Source organism: Acinonyx jubatus, chromosome A2 (assembly GCF_027475565.1).
Source record: "Acinonyx jubatus isolate Ajub_Pintada_27869175 chromosome A2, VMU_Ajub_asm_v1.0, whole genome shotgun sequence".
NCBI lineage: Eukaryota > Metazoa > Chordata > Mammalia > Carnivora > Felidae > Acinonyx > Acinonyx jubatus.
The window spans coordinates 159,944,349-159,960,800 of NC_069383.1; the positions used below are offsets into that span (position 1 = coordinate 159,944,349).

General features: G+C 52.6%; 2 protein-coding genes across 4 annotated transcripts in view; one reads left to right on the top strand and one right to left on the bottom strand.

The window, feature by feature from the left end:
- Positions 1-16,452, bottom strand: part of FBN3 (fibrillin 3) — a 57,584-nt gene that overhangs the window by 17,814 nt on the left and 23,318 nt on the right. Inside the window, exons 35-44 of the mRNA XM_027050269.2 lie at positions 15,466-15,588; positions 14,803-14,964; positions 13,761-13,829; positions 11,943-12,068; positions 6,789-6,914; positions 6,229-6,378; positions 3,726-3,797; positions 1,015-1,140; positions 611-736; positions 108-233 (exon numbers count right to left, since the gene is read on the bottom strand). Coding sequence (XP_026906070.2) covers positions 108-233; positions 611-736; positions 1,015-1,140; positions 3,726-3,797; positions 6,229-6,378; positions 6,789-6,914; positions 11,943-12,068; positions 13,761-13,829; positions 14,803-14,964; positions 15,466-15,588 — 1,206 coding nt within the window. The remainder of the gene's footprint in view (positions 1-107; positions 234-610; positions 737-1,014; positions 1,141-3,725; positions 3,798-6,228; positions 6,379-6,788; positions 6,915-11,942; positions 12,069-13,760; positions 13,830-14,802; positions 14,965-15,465; positions 15,589-16,452) is intronic.
- HNRNPM (heterogeneous nuclear ribonucleoprotein M) overlaps positions 1-16,452 on the top strand; it is a 297,965-nt gene that overhangs the window by 10,093 nt on the left and 271,420 nt on the right. The window lies entirely within an intron of this gene.

Consider the following 16,452-nt stretch of genomic DNA (forward strand, 5'->3'; position numbering starts at 1 on the left):
GTGAACCAGATGGATGAAAGCACTGCCCTCACAGGGGACGTGTGCACCTGAGGTCCCTCTGGCTTGGCGGCCTGGCTCTCCGGGGGGGATCAGGAAGGGACGCTCACCGGTGCACAGGGTCTGGTCCGCCGATGCCTGGAAGCCACGGTGACAGAGGCAAGTGTAGCTGCCCTCGGTGTCCACACAATCGCCATGGCTACAGATGTTTGGCATCTCCCGACACTCGTTCAGTCCTGGGGGAGGGCAGGCAGTGTGGTGTCCCCAGAACCCCACCTCCACACACACCTACACACGCCCACACACACACACACACACACACACACGCCTGGCGCTTGCCGAGCTCTTGCGTGCAGTGATGGGGAAGCCGGAACCTGCCTGGAAGCCCCCGCTCAAGCTGCTGCCAGACCAGCACCATGCTCCCATCCCCCCCCCTTCCAAGCCCCCTATTAACAGGTGCTCGGCATCCCCAACCACCCCATGGCACAGCCGAGGAGAAAGACCCGGATGGAGCCGTTCCCTACTCAAGTCACAGGGCTTGTCCCTGCCCGCCAGGTCCCACAGCCCACCCCCTCGGCTCCCTGCCCTGCAGCGTGCTGGGGTCCCCGCTCACCCACGCAAGCCCCGCTCGGCGACAGCTTGTACCCTCGGGCGCACTTGCAGCGGTAGCTGCCAGGGATATTGATGCAGTCGGCGTTCTGCTGGCAGGGGCTCTCCCCGCTGGCACACTCGTTCACGTCTGTGGGATACAACCGACAGGCAGGAGTGCGGGAGGCTTCCTTGCCAGGTCCCAACCCCAAACCCTGCCCCGGGCTTTGCGGCGGGGAATCCCTCTGGAAGTGGCCGGAACCAGAGGGAGGCTGGTTATGTGGGTTGGAGGCCCCCTTGGAAAGGCATCGGCCCCGCTGTACAGAAAGGGAAACTGAGGCTTATGGAGCTTAAGTGACTTGTCCAGAGGGCATGGGAGGGGGGGAACGAGCCTCCCACCCAGGGCTGGGGAGGCCGGGCAGGTGGCACCTTCGCAGACCAGCAGCACGCCGTTGTAGCTGAAGCCTGTGGGGCACTCGCAGCGGAAGCTCCCGATCTGGTTGATGCAGATGCCATTGGCACAGATGGCGGGGATCTCCCCACACTCGTCGATGTCTGGGGAGGACGTCGGCCGTCAGGGGCAGCCCAGCCCCAGGGAACACCTGGGGACCCTGGGCCAGGGGGCCATGCAGTCTGGGAGAAGGGGTGGCCACAAACGAGCACACTGGAAAAATTCTGCGGCAGCTGAAGTCTTTCTGACACCAGAAAGAGATCAGGATGTGGGACGAAAGACAGAGAACAGAGGGGGGTGAGCGTCTCTCAACTGAAAACACGTTCACCGCAGCCCAGTGAGTCTGCCTCTGCCTCAAGGGGTCTGCTGGGGTCAACAGCCCCTGCGAGATCAGGAAGCCACATGGGGGGGGGGGGGGTCCTGGGACAATGCTGAGCAAGAAACCAGAAGCGTCTGCAGAGGAATGGGTAGCGAACCATGGTCCATCCGCATGATGGAATGTAACCCAGCCTTACAAAGGGGTGAAACACTGACATGCTACGACGTATAGGCGAGCCCTGAATGCACGATGCTCAATGGGAGAAACCAGATGCAGGAACAGATATTGTACAATCACTGATGTAAAATGCCCGGAAGAGCAAATCCATAGGCACAGAAAGTAGAACAGGGTTGCCGGGGGCTGGCTGAGGGGGAACGGGGGGTGTCTGCTCATGGGGACCGGGTGTCTTTTTGCGTGATGAAAATGTTCTAATGTAGGGGTGCCTGGGTGGCTCAGTCGGTTAAGTGCCCAGTCTTGGTTTGGGCTCAGGTCGTGATCTTACGGTTCGTTGAGTTCAAGCACCGCGTCGGGCTCTGTGCTGACAGTGCAGAGCCTGCTTGGGATTCGCTCTCTCCCTCTCTTCCCCTCCCCAACGTCAAAATAAATGGATAAACTTAAAAATAAAATGTTCTAACTTAGTGGTGATGGCAGCACAGCTCTGTGAAGACACGGAAAACCACTGAATTGTACTTACGATGGGCGAGGCGTGTGGTATGTGAGTTATACCCCAAAAAAGCTGTTATCTATACAGTTGATGCTTAAACAGCACATGTTCAACAGCACATGTTCAAACTGCACAGGGCCACTTAGCTGTGTGTATTTTTTATATAAATATAGTATAGTGCTATAAACGTGTTTTCCTTTTTTTTTTTTTTTAATGTTTATTTATTTTTAGCGAGCACAGGTTGGGGAGGGGCAAAGAGACAGGGACAGGGGATCCAAAGCAGTCTCTGGGCTGATAGCAGCAAGCCCAATGCGGGGCTCGAACTCACGAACTGTGAAATCATGACCTGAGCCAAAGTCCGATGCTCAACTGACTGAGCCACCCAGGCACCCCTCCTTATAGGTATCCTAGTAACATTTTATGGACTGTGGCTTACTTTATTGTAAGAATGCGATATACAATACCTGTAACATATCAAACGTGTTAGTCTACTGTTGACCTCATCAGTAAGCCTTCTGGTCATCAGTAGACTACTAGTTAAGTTTGAGGGGGGCGTCAAAAGTTATATGCAGATTTTCAACTGCATGGGGTTCTGCGCCCCAAATCCTCGTGCTGTTCAAGGGCCAACTGTATAAAAAAGGAATCCAGAAGCAGACTAAGTGCCCATCCATGGGGGGCTGGCTGGGGACCTGGGGCGTGTCCACACGTGGAATACTACAAAGCAGGACAAGAGGGGGGCACTGCAGTCAGTCACTTGCCTGGGTCTTCACGGCTCGTTGGTGGCCAGAGAAAAGTGAGTCGCAAACCAGTACGCAGGGAATTATAGAATGAGAAAATTTCAAACTCCCCAGAAAACAGTGCCGTGCATTCTCAATGGGGACCTCTATGTATACTGAAATGCACGAAGAAGGGACTAGAAATCCTCGGGGCATGCAGCATGGGAACCTTGGGAGTTTGAAGGAGATTAGGTTTGATGTGGTAACGGCAGGGGAAGCAGATCTTATGTGCCATGCCCCGGTTGTTTAAAATAAGGAGAACACATCCTTATTGGGATAAAAACAGCCAGAAGCAGGTTCATCAGTTCCACGCCACACAGCTGAGCTGTGGCCTTCCAGGGATTAAGCTGCACACAACCTTGTTTGGCTTAGAAAGGAAGGCCATTCTGACACTTGCCACCACGTGGACGGACCGAAGGACACCGCGTGCAGTGACAGAAGTCGGTCACAGAAGGACACGTCCTGCGTGACCCCACTCACAGGAGGTCTGTAGAGCAGTCCCGTCCGCAGAGACAGAGTGGAGATGCTGGGAGCGAGGGGCGGGGCAGAGGGCAGGGGCGTCCGTGTTTCATGGGACAGAGTCTCGGTGTGGGGCGACAGAAAGTTCTGGAGACAGATGGTAGGAATGGTTGCCTGAGAGTGTGAGTGTGCCTGATGCCGCTGAACTGGACATTTAACAACGGTTACGGTGGTAAATTTCATGCTATACGTAGGTTATCAGAATTTTAAAAAATGAATAATAACAATAAAAATACTCTTACTTTTTTTTTTTTTTTTTTTAATAAAGGGAAGTATTCGGGGACATAACTCCTGGCCTGGTCTGGGAAGGCAGAAGTGTGGGCATGGGGCGGGGGTGGGTGGAAGGGGGAGGTCAGGGCCCTGGGGACAGAGGGACCTGGAGGCTGTCGGCAGGGGGACACAGTCACTCACCAAGGGGCTTCCCCGTGTGGATGTCAATGACGAAGCCGGGGGCCTGGTTTCCGCACAGGACCTGGTAGTCCACTGGGCAAAGGAGGACAGGGCAGAGGGTGCTGGGGCTGCAGGCTCCCAGGCAGGACACCCCCTCCTCTTCCTGATCCCAAGCCATGGCCTCCTCCAACCCTTGTAGCCCAGCCCTCACCCAGCCTCTGACAACTAGTCTCTCTGCCTCCCACCCGCTTTCACCAGCACTGGAAGAGCTACAGGCAGCCACCCACCCGCGCGGCGTGACCTTCCGACACAGAGACACAGAGACGCAGAGACGCGACCTCTCTCATCTACGCGTGAGTGCCGCTGGCCACACCCCACTGCCCTCTCCGGAACAGGCAGACTCTTCAGTTTGAATTTCAAGACCTTCACCCCCCGGCCCCGCCTTTCCAGCAGCGACTCCTGCCCTCCCGTTGCACTGATTTCATTACACGTCTGGAGGGGCTCTGCTCTCCACCGTCCATCCATCCCACATGGGAACTTTGCACATGCTGTTCCCTCTGCTGTTCCCTAGCAGAGCCCACTCCAGCCTCGAGGACTCAGGGCGGCCACAGGGAAGGCTCCCATGGGCTCCCTCCGACCCGCCACACTGGCACCAGCCGCTGATGGAGCCACCCTTGGGCTTCCCCGGGGCAGCCCACCCTGCCTAGTTGCATCCCGTTGGCAATGCCGAGATGCCGCCTACCAGACCGCGATCCCCAGGTGGGGCAGGTGTCTCCGGGCCCGCCAGGTGGACACGGGCAGGTATTTAGGCAGCGGCATCTTGCCACCTTTCCCCAGGTCCCCGCCCTGGCCGTCACTCGGCCTTCTACCCGCATCATCAGCTAGTATGGACCTCTGCCTTGTCTTACGCCACCTGCACCTCAAACTCAGGTGCACGAGATCCGAGCAGGTACCTAAGTCCCAGCACCCAAACCAAGGGTGACATGTGATCTGTCCTGACAGTCTCTTGACCAGAGCTGACTGTTTGCAGCTCCCTCTCAGCCTGCACAGCTCAGGTCTGCCCCGTTCTTGCTACCTAGAACGCAGACCAGGCCCACCACCCAGAAATGCCCAGTAACAATCCCCTCTCCATTGCCCCGCACGGGATGGACACCCACTGCCCCCCAAGTTCATGTCCACCCAGAACCTCTGAGTGTGACCATCTGGGGAAACGGGGTCTTTGTAGATGCAATCCAGAAAAGATGCGGACACCCTGGCTTAGGGTGGGCCCTGAATGCAATGACCGGTGTCCTTATAAGAAAAGGAGAGACACGCAGACACTTGGAGAGAAGAAACCACAGGAAGACGAAAGCAGAGATGGGGGACAAAGCTCCAAGCCGGGAACACAGGACGCCCAGAGCCACCGGAAGCTGGAGGAAGCAAAGAAGCACTCTAACCTGGAGCCTCTGGAGGGGGCACGGCCTCGCTGCCACCTTGGCTTCGGGCTTCTAGCCTTCAGAACTGGGAGAAAATTAATTTCTGGGTTTTTTAAGCCACCAAATTTGTGGCAATTTGTTGCCACGGCCCGAGGAAACTATTGGTCTCCGTCAGCCGGGGCTGCCATGACAAAATACCACACACTGGGTGGCTTAAACAGCAGATGCGTATTTCTCACGGTTCTGGAGGCTGGGAGTCCAAGACCAAGGTGCCGGCAGACTCGGGGTCTGGTGAGAGCTGCCTCCCGGTTCAGAGGTGGCCGTTTTCCTGCTATGTCCTCACATGGTGGAGATCGCCTCCCACACACGTCTTCTCGGAACGGCCCCCATCCCATTCAGGGGGCCTCCTAATCCCTTCCCCAGGGCCCCTCCTCCTAACACCACCGCCCTGAGGACCGGGGCTCCAACGCGTGAGTTTAGCAGGGGACACATTCAGCCCATAGCATGTGGGAACGTCCTTGTTGTCCACTCTCAATCACTGCCCCACTCCTGCGGCTCTTTCTGATTCCTGGGCTGGCCGCTAGATCATTCTACCAGCTCTCTTTCCAGCTGCCAGCATGGTCTGCTGCTCAGTTCTGCCTCCAGCCCTTTGCTCATGCTGTTCCCTGCCCGCAATACCCTTCTTCATCCCAAACAGTGTTTCAGCCGCTTTTCCCAGAGCTTCCCCGGGGTTGCACCTTCCGCTGCTCATGGGGCCCCTGGTGCCTCCGGCCAGTTTTGCTTTCCTCCCTGGCCCCAGGTACTCACTGACCCTCCCCCCAAAATAGTCTGTGAGTCTCCGAGGACCTTTACCACAAACGTAAGCTTCACTGATCCATTTTGAATCCCCAAATCTGCAACATACAAGGAAGGATGCCTCGCCCACCCCAAGGCGGATGCTTTCCATACGCCACCTAGGACGTATTTTCAACTCCTTAGCCCTCATCAGAACAATGTAGGATGAGAGCTAATCTGGGCGCCCCAATCAAGGTGCACCTCCTTAAATACTGCACTAAAAAGGAGGAAGCTGGAAGGAAGGGAGCAGGGGCGGGGGTGTGGAGAGCACTCACGGCTGGCAGGGGTGGGGCAGGCCTCACAGGGTCTGTTCCAGGCCTGGCCAATGTTGTATGAGCAGCAGCATATCTTCCGGGTCACGTTAAAGGCCAGTTCATTCCGACACGTGCCGTTATGGTGCCGGAAGCAAATGCTCTTCCTCATGTCTGCAGTTCCGTTAGGAAGAGGAGTGTGGGTAAAAGATGGCCAAGAGAGGAGAAGAAAGAAGAGAGGAAGAGAGAGCCATCAGACGGCTGGGAACTCATTCATGGGTCCAGCTGAAAAATACTGGCTTGATGCCTCTCCCCCAACACACATGGGGTGCCTTTTACATTTTAGATTTTGTTGGGCAGTGCACAACCTGGACAACCATTCATGACAGCCCTGGGCCCCCAAATCCTGCATCTTGTTCTCTGCTACTGACAAGCAACTCAAAAATACACTCACCCTCCTGCTCTCTACTCCCCTACACACAGCTCTCCACACTCTTCCAAGGCTTGGAGACTCCTAGGAGTCCTTCCCACACCCAAGTGCTTTTCCCACAACTGCCTATCTCCCCAGTCATCACACTTTGTACCCATGCAGTTGTTGCCACCGTTGACTTGCAGGTACTCCGCAGGACAGACACAAGTGTAGTTCCCCAGGGTGTTGTAGCAGGTACCGGGGCCACAGATGCCCGGGTGTGCATAGCATTCGTCGACGTCTGCAGGGGAGGGAGGGACAGCATCTAGCAGTTGTCTGGGTAACTCCCAACCCCAGACCTGGTAGAGTCACTTCATTATGGGCTTGAGCTCAGTGTCAAGATTAGCTTAAAATGCACAGGCATTTCAGTGACAGGGAAAGCTCCGACATGGTGTTAAATGAAAAAAAAGAAAAAGCTTACTATGATCTCACTTTTTTTTGTTTTCAGAGAGAGAGAGAGAGAGAGAGAGCACGTCTGTGAGCATGGAAGAGAGCCAGAGGGAGAGAGGGAGAGAGGGAGAGAGGGGGAGAGAGAGAGAGAGAGTGAGAGAGAGAGAGAGAGAGAGAGAGAGAGAGAGAGAGAGAGAATCTTAAGCAGGTTCCACATTGACCATGGAACCCAGTGTGGGGCTTGATCCCATGACCCTGGGATTATGACCCGAGCCAAAATCAACAGTCAGATGCTCAGGCGACTGAGCCACCCCAGGCGCTCCTGACCTCACTTCTATTAAGAAAAAAATATGACCTGGGGTGCCTGGGTGGCTCAGTCGGTTAAGCGTCCGACTTCAGCTCAGGTCATGATCTCGGGGTTCATGAGTTCTGGCCCCGCATCAGGTTCTGTGCTGAGAGCTCAGAGCCTGGAGCCTGCTTCAGACTCTGTGTCTCCTTCTCTCTCTGCCCCTCCCCTGCTCATGCTCTGTCTCTCAAAAATGAATAAACGTTAAGAATTTTTTTTTAAGTGTAACAAGCATTCTCAGCTAGTGAACTATATAAAAACAGATAGTGGAATATTAGCATTACCACCAAAAACGGCAGAGTATGGGACATCAGCCTCCACTCCTGCACAAAACTATCAAGCTGGTGAAAACTGACAAAATCGACTTTTGCAGGAGTCTGGAATCCAGTCAAAAACTTACAACAACCATGGAATCTGATATGTAAGCTATCCTAAAAAATCTACAGAACAAAGGGGCGCCGGGCAGGCTCAATCTGTGGAGCGTGCGATTCTTGATCTCAGGGTTGTGAGTTCAACCCCATGTTGGGTGTAGAGATTACTTAAAAATAAAATCATTTTTTTTAAACGAGTAGAAGTTTTACTTCATTTTGAGAGAGAGAGAGAGAGCACCGGTGGGGGAAGCACAGTGAGAGGGGGACAGAGGATCAGAAGTGGGCTCTGCCTGAGAGCAGTGGGTCCGATGTGCGGCTCAAACCCGCAGAAGGTGAGATACTGGCCCAGGCCAAAGTTGGAGACTCAATTGACTGAGCCACCCAAGTGCCCCACTTAAGAATAAAGTCTTAATGGGGCACCTGCGTGGCTCAGTCAGTTAAGGGTCCAACTTTGACTCAGGTCGTGATCTCATGGTTTGTGGGTTCAAGCCCTGCATCAGGCTCTGTACTGAAGCTCGGAGCCTGGAGCCTGCTTCAGATTCTGCGTCTCCCTCTCTCTCTGCCCCTCCCCTGCTCACGCTCTATCTCTCTCTCAAAAATAAATAAATATTGGGGCACCTGGGTGGCTCAGTTGGTTGAGCGTCTGACTTTGGCTCATGTCATAATCTCACAGTTTGTGGGTTCAAGCCCTTCATTGGGCTCTGTGCTGACAGCGTGGAGCCTGGAGCCTACTTTGAGTTCTGTGTCTCCCTCTCTCCTGCTCATGCTGTCTCTCTCTCAAAAACAAACATTAAACAAAATTTGGTGGGGGGGTTGCCTGGGTGGCTTAGTCAATTAAGCATCCGACTTCAGTTCAGGTCATGATCTCGCAGTTCACGAGTTCAAGCCCCTTATCAGCTTCTGTGCTGATAGCTCAGAGCCTAGAGCCTGGAGCCTGCTTCCGATTCTGTGTCTCCCTCTCTCTTTGCCTCTTCCCTGCTCGCACTCTGTCTCTCTGTCTGAAAAATAAATAAATATTCGGGGTGCCTGGATGGCTCAGTTGATTAAGCGTCCGACTTTGGCTCAGGTCATGAACTGGCGTTTCATGGGTTTGAGTCCCGCATCGGGCTCTGTGCTGACAGCTCAGAGCCTGGAGCCTGCTTTGGATTCTGTGTCTCCCCCTCCCCTGCTCGCACTCTCTCTCTCAAAAATAAATAAAGATTAAAAAAATTAAAAAGTAAATAAACATTAAAAAAAGCTTTTAAAAAATAAAATAAAATATAAATAAATAAATAAATAAAAATTCTGCTTCTAACAGCGTCCAAAAAATGCAATGCTTAGGAATAAATTTAACCAAAGAGACACAAGAGTTGAACACTGAAAACTACAAAACATCACGGAAAAAAAACTAAAGAAGACTGAGAGAAACGGAAAGACCTCCTGTGTACATGGATCAGAAGATTTAATACTGTTAACACAGCAATACTCCCTATGACAATTTAGAATTGCCATGAAATCCCCATCAAAACCCCAATGCCTTCATTTTTGCAGAAATGGAAAAGTTAGTCTTAAATGCACGTGCAATTACATAGGACCCCCCCTAGGCAAAACCATCTTGGAAAAAGAAAAACAAAGTCAGAGGACTCACACTTCCCAATTTTGAAACTTACAGTGCTCCAGTCATCAGGACAGTGTGGTACGGGCGAAAGACAGACATATACATCAACAGAATAGAACGGAGAGTCCAGAAGGAAACTATGTGTCACGTGACTTTTGACACGGGAGCCAAGACCACTCAATGGGGAAAAAAGGGTGTCTTCAACGAGTGGTGCAGGGACAACTGGATCTCCACAGGCAAAAGAACGAAGTCAGACCTCTCTCTGACACCACAGGCAAAAAATAACTCAAAATAAGTGGAAAACCTAAATATATAAGAGCCAAAATGATAAAACTCTCAGAAAAAAGACATAGGGGTCGGGGCGCCTGGGTGGCTCAGTCAGTTGAGCGTCTGACTTCGGCTCAGGTCATGATATTGCAGTTCATGAGTTCGAGCCCCGCGTCAGGCTCTGTGCTGACAGCTCAGAGCCTGGAGCCTGCTTCAGATTCTGTGTCTCCCTTTCTCTCTGTCCCTTCCTTACTCACACTCTGTCTCTCCCTCAAAAATAAACAAACAAACAAAAAAGACATAGGGGTAAATTTTAATGACCTTGTATTTGGCAATGGATTCTTAGAGGACACCAAAACACAGCTGCAGAAGGAAAAAAAAAAAGATAATTTGGCTTCATCGGAATTAAAGCCTGGTGTGCATCGAAGGACACCATCAAGAAAGCAAAAAGAAACTACAAAATGGGAGAAGCTATTTGCAAACTATGTATCTGATACGGGTCTTATATCCAGAATACAGAAAGAGCTCTCACAGCTCAACAACAAAAAGACAACCCCCGTTTAAAAATGGGCAAAAGACCTGAACAGACACTACTCCAAAGACATACAAATGACCAGTAAGCACGTGGAGAGATGCTCCTTAGTCATCAGTCATCAGGGAAAAATGCAAATCCAAACCACAATGAGATGCCACTTTGCACCCACTAGACTGTGTAACTTTGAGCAATGGAAAATACCAGTGTTGGTGAGGATGTGGAGAAACCGGGGCCCTTGTACATTGCTGGTGAGAATGTAAAAAGCTGTAGCTGCTGCAGAAAACCGTTGGGCAGTTCCTCAAACACAACAGAGTAGTTAACAGAATCACCATGCAGCCCAGCGATTCTGGGTGTGAGACAAACTATCTGACAAGGACCAGCTACAGAATTTGCCCAGTGGAAAATGAACACTGGGGCTTCCTTGTTCAAGACCCACAAAGAGTTTCAAGGTGGCGACAGCAAAGCATTAAGCCAAGTGTGGGCCCTTTTGGAGAATAGGATTCTATGCTACCGCACAGAATTGCAACCCTCAAGTGCACCTCTAGCCCGGCAAGGCTGCACATCCAAGGTCAGTGATCTGGTTAAAGGCTCCCTGCCCTGTGACTTTTATTTGTTGATCGGACCTTTCTCTTTCTTCCTTGATGTCCCGAGAGACAGGGAGGCAGAAAGGAATAAAACATTCTTCAAGTATTTAGGTTCTGATTCTGCTGTGACAGCTTCCACTTCCACGTACAATGGAGGTTGGTGTTTTGATCTTAGACCTCTTCCTTCCTTCCTTATTTCCTAGAGTTTCTAAACAGCACTGCTCTGAGGGAAAAGATACGTAGTCTATCCTTGTGTGTTGGTATTGGTCCTTGTGTGTTGGTATTAGTGTCTGGCTACATATAGGTGTTCAATTAATATCGTTAAAAGGAAAATAAAGAATGAATTGGTGGGTGGATGGATGGATGGATGGATAGGTGGATGGTGGATAGATGGATGGATGGATGGATGGATGGATAGGTGGATGGTGGATAGATGGATGGATGGTGGATGGATAGGTGGATGGTGGATGGATAGGTAGATGGTGGATGGATGGATGGATGGATGGATAGATGGATGGTGGATAGATAGATGGATAGGTGGATGGTGGATGGATGGATGGTGGATGGGTGGGTGGGTGGACGGACCAACTTAGTATACTGCATTAGAAGAGCTCAGTCTCAAGGACCAGAATGGCTGGGTTTTGCTCACTTACTAGCTGGACAAGTTACTTCATCTCCCTGAACCTTAGTTTCTGCATCTGAAAAATGGGATCCTAAATGGAACATCCCCCTCATGGGGCTGTTGTGGTGACTGAACAAATGACAACTGAAGATGCTCAGTGCGAGGGTGACACACAGTCACAAACACCAGTTTCCTGTTGGTCATTACTGTGATGCCCAAAAGAGGGGAGGAAGGAGACAGGTAGAACGCTGTTTGAAGGAATGGTGTGGCTATTCCTTCTGTGTCTGTCCCTTCCCACTCTCAGCTTTGGGACTTGGTCAGCTTTTGCCCGAAGGAGGAAGGGAGTGGTTGCCATAGAAAAGCCAGGCCATTTCCAAGTGGGCAGGAAGTGAGAGGGAGGGAGCAGAGCAGAGGGCAGGCTGGGGGATTCTGATGAAGCCTTTCCCACCCTCCCAGTGGGCCCCAGGCAGCAAGGCAGGTGAGTAGAGCCCCTAAAGGCACTTCAGGCCCCGGCACCTGAGGAGGAGGTGAGGCTAGAGAGGAAGGTGTATACTCACCCTCACAGATGCGGGTGTCCTCATTGAGGTGGTAGCCAGGTGGGCAGGCACACTGGAAGCTGCCAAAGGTATTGCCACAGGTTCCCCCCTGGCACAGCCCGGGCAGCTCCTGGCACTCATCAATGTCTGTCAAGAAGTGAAGAAGCCGTGCTTTGCTGCTAAACCCAAGAAGAGGCCTCGGGGGACACCCACACCCTGCCTTGGGTTCTCCAAGGCCCTGGAGGAGCCAGTCCTGCCTCTTCAAGAATACCTGAGAGGTGTGGGCTATTTGGAGCGTTCAGGCCAGGGTCCACCTTGGAGGCTGCACCTAGACTCTCTTGAGTCAAGGTCACCCTGAATTCATCCCCTTTTTCTTCATTTCCTACTCCACGTTCCCATCCATCCAACCATCCATCCATCCATCCATCCATCCATCCATCCATCCATCTATCCATCCATCACATAGTTCCCTCTGGATGGAATTCTCCAATCTTATCACCCCCTGTGCATAAAAGGATGGATGGATGAAGGGTGCCTGACTGGCTCAGTCAGTAGAGCATGTGACTCTTGATCTTGGGAGTCATGAGTTTAAGCCCCACATTGGCATAGAGCTTACTTTTTAAAAAACGATGGATGGATGGATGGATTGATATAAAAAATAGTGGATGAATAAGAAGTGAATCAACAAGATGAATAAGTGCATGGATGGACGGATGGGTGGGTAGGTGAGTAGATGGATGATGTATGTATGCACAGAAGATAGAAAGGAATTAAGGAAGGGAGGGAGAATAGTGGGAGAAAGGAAGGGAAGGGGGAAGGATTAAGGATGGGGAATTTATGAGTGGGAAGTGGGTGGATGGGTAGATGAGTAGATGGGTGAATGGGGGAGTATATATGTGTGGATGGAGGAGGGAAAGAAGGATGGGTGAGTGGACAGGTGTGTGTGTGAATGAGGAATATATGTATGGATGGGTGGATGGGGGATGGATGAATGAATGGATGGATGGGGGGGATGGGTGAGTAGATGGATGGATGGGTGGATGGATGGGGTGGGTGAGTGGTTGGATGGGGGATGGATGGGTGGGTGAGTGGCTGGATGGGGGATGGATGGATGGATGGATGGGGGGATGGGTGAGTGGCTGGATGGGGGATGGATGGATGGATGGATGGATGGGGTGGGTGAGTGGTTGGATGGGGGATGGATGGATGGATGGGTGGGTGAGTGGTTGGATGGGGATGATGGATGGATGGATGGGTGGGTGAGTGGCTGGATGGGGGATGGATGGATGGATGGATGGGTGGGTGAGTGGCTGGATGGGGGATGGATGGATGGATGGATGGATGGGTGAGTGGTTGGATGGGGATGATGGATGGATGGATGGATGGATGGGTGAGTGGCTGGATGGGGGATGGATGGATGGATGGGTGGGTGAGTGGCTGGATGGGGGATGGATGGATGGATGGATGAGTGGCTGGATGGGGGATGGATGAGTGGCTGGATGGGGGATGGATGGATGGATGGATGGGTTCATGGATGGATGGGTGGGTGAGTGGTTGGATAAGGATGATGGATGGATGGATGGGTGGGTGGGTGGGGGATTGATGGATGGATGGGTGGATGGATAGGTTGTTGGAAGGACGGATCAATAAACCAACAGTTGGAAGAAGAGACAGATGAAAGAAGAAGCAAAAACTTCACCAAAAACAGAACAGTTTAGCCTCACTGCCTGGCCTTGGGGAGGGAGGATGTGCCCCTGTCCCACAACTGTGCATTTTGGCGAGGCAGGGATGAGAAAAAGCTCACTGAGTACGCAAGTGGATAGTCTGCTCGGAGCTCACCTTCCAGAATGACAGTGATGGGGTTGGGTCGGAAGCCCTCGCCCCCTGGGCACAAGGTTCTATACTCGGCTGCAAAGGAAACAGGTTCTTTTGAGGGGCTGTGGGGTGAAGCCCAAGGGAGGCATGGGAATTGAGGTCTCCCAAAAAGGGCTCCAGAATGGGTCCCACATCCCTCTACTACACCAATTCCATCCCCTTACCTCCTCAGCCTCTCGGCACCGAGAGACTTCAGCCAATCTGGGAAGATGGGGCAGTGTGTGTGTGTGTGTGTGTGTGTGTGTGTGTGTGTGAGAACATGTGTTCACATTCAACATATGAACAGATGGACTGTGTGCTAACAGCTGGGGGTGGAAAGGGGTGATTTCTTCTGATCTAAAACCAGACCAGTGTGACTGCAAATCTTCCCCATTGAAAGAAAGACCCCTGATATCACATATACACATGGACATATTCACACACAGACACACACACACACACACACCTGAATAGGTGGACAGGTGTGTGAACCTGAGGCCTTTGCACATGCTGTTCCCACAGCATCACAGACCCTTCCCCCTGCTCTGCCTAGAAAACTCCTACTCATCCTTCAAAACCTCATTTAAGCCTTTTGTCCTGAGAAATCTTCCCTTATCCACTTCCTGTCCTTGGCCACCACTGTGTCTCAGACAAACCCTCAGGATAGCTCTACTCCCATAGTCCGGGGACCACTGGTATACAGGTGAGGGGCAGTGTGCCGTGCTGTGGTTCATCCTGCTCTGGGTCCCCAGCCCCTTGCACAGGGCATGGAGGAACTCTCAATGATTGCTGGCTGATGGACTGAGGAAGCAAGCGAATAGAAACACACAGAGAATTTGCAGGAAGGGAGGGCAGAGAGAGACGCGGAGCGAGGAGGCACAGCCGATGAACTGCTAAAGGTATGCTGTGTGACTCAGGGCGAGCCCCTCTCCCTCTCTGGTTCTCAGTGTCCCTCCCTTAGCACAGATGACCCCCGAAGTCCTGGGGAGTGCTCGCCTGTGTCCCCCACTACCACCCGGAGACTCACTGGTGTTGGCCAGCGGGCACAGTTCACACGGGTTACCCCAGGCCCGTCCCAGGGAGCAACAGCAAGAAGCCCGGGTGACGCCAACCCCGATCTCAGCAGCGCAGAAGATACCACCATCCCCTCGGTCATGCGTGTCCAGAAAACAGTTCCCGACCCGGGTGTCTGAACAGAGAAAGGGGTGGTTAGCATGGGGCAGGAGAGGCGAGGGCGCGCGCGTTTGCACCTCTCTGCGTAACTGTGCGTGTGGCCGTGTGCGCATGCGTGCCTGTGTGCCTGGCTCTGATTCGCGGCCGTGTGCGCATGCGTGCCTGGCTCTGCCTCGCGGCTGCGTGTACACGTGTGCCCGTGTGCATGGCTGTGCCTCTGCATACGTGTATATGTGCACACATGTGACTGTGTGTGTATATGTATGTATGAGTGTGTAGAGCACAGGGACAGAAGGGGGGGGTCTGAACAAATGGACAGGGACACTGTCCCAGGGAGCTGTGTGTGTGTGTGTGTGCATGCACACACCCCAGGAGTGGAAGGGTGTGCAAGAACACACATCCTCAGTGGCCCTGATCAGGGGCTGGCAAAGGTCCTGTTTGTCAAGAACAGGTAATTCTGAGCTCCGCCCAGCTCACCTGCCATCAGATCCCCAGCTGGAGCCAAGGGCTTACTCACCCACACAGCCCACCCCGCTGGGGTTCAGCTCAAAATCCTGGGGACAATTGCAGAGATAGCTGCCGGGGGTGTTGACACACAGGCCATTGATGCAGTTCACAGGGTCTGCACACTCGTTGACATCTGGTGGGGGGGTGGGGAATGCTGTCAGCGGGAGCCCTCCCTCAATCCACTTCCCTCCCACCTTCCTCCTGGGAAGCTGAAGCCCTTAATGTTGGATGTGGGCTGTGGAGCGAGGCCATGTCCTCCCCTGGGAAGAAAGCCTGAAGGGACAGCAGCCTCCAGGGTCTGCCCTGGCCTGTCTAACCCCCTCTCCTCCCTGTTCTGTTCCACTTGGGATGGAGGTTTGCCCCTTTAAAGTTTCCTGTGTCATGAGTTCCACGCAGCCAACCTACAAAGCCCAACATTTAGAACATGCTTTCAAGCCACGGGTTGGCAGGCTATTATCGGTGGGCCAGAGCCCCCTGCCTGTTTGTGTAAATAAAGTTTTACTGGCACACACCCACGCCCACTCATTTACATACTGCCTGTGTGTGTCTGCTTCTGAGCTACGAGGCAGTTGAGTAGCTGTGACAGAGACTGTATGGCTGGAAAGCCAAAAATATTTCCTATCTGGTCGTTTGCCAGAAAAGTTTGCTGACCCCCATTTTATTTTTAAATTTTTTTTAACGTTTATTTATTTTTGAGACAGAGAGAGACAGCATGAACGAGGGAGGGTCAGAAAGAGGGAGACACAGAATCTGAAACAGGCTCCAGCAGGAGCCTCAGAGGCTCCAGCTCTGAGCTGTCAGCACAGAGCCCGACGTGGGGCTCGAACTCACAGTCTGTGAGATCGTGACCTGAGCCGAAGTCGGCCGCTTAACCGACTGAGCCACCCAGGCGCCCCTGACCCCCGTTTTAAATACATAAGTGCGAGGTCATTTTGACGGTAGTGGTGGAGGGAGTACACCTTCATTCATTCACTGCATTGATTCAGAAGATGATAGA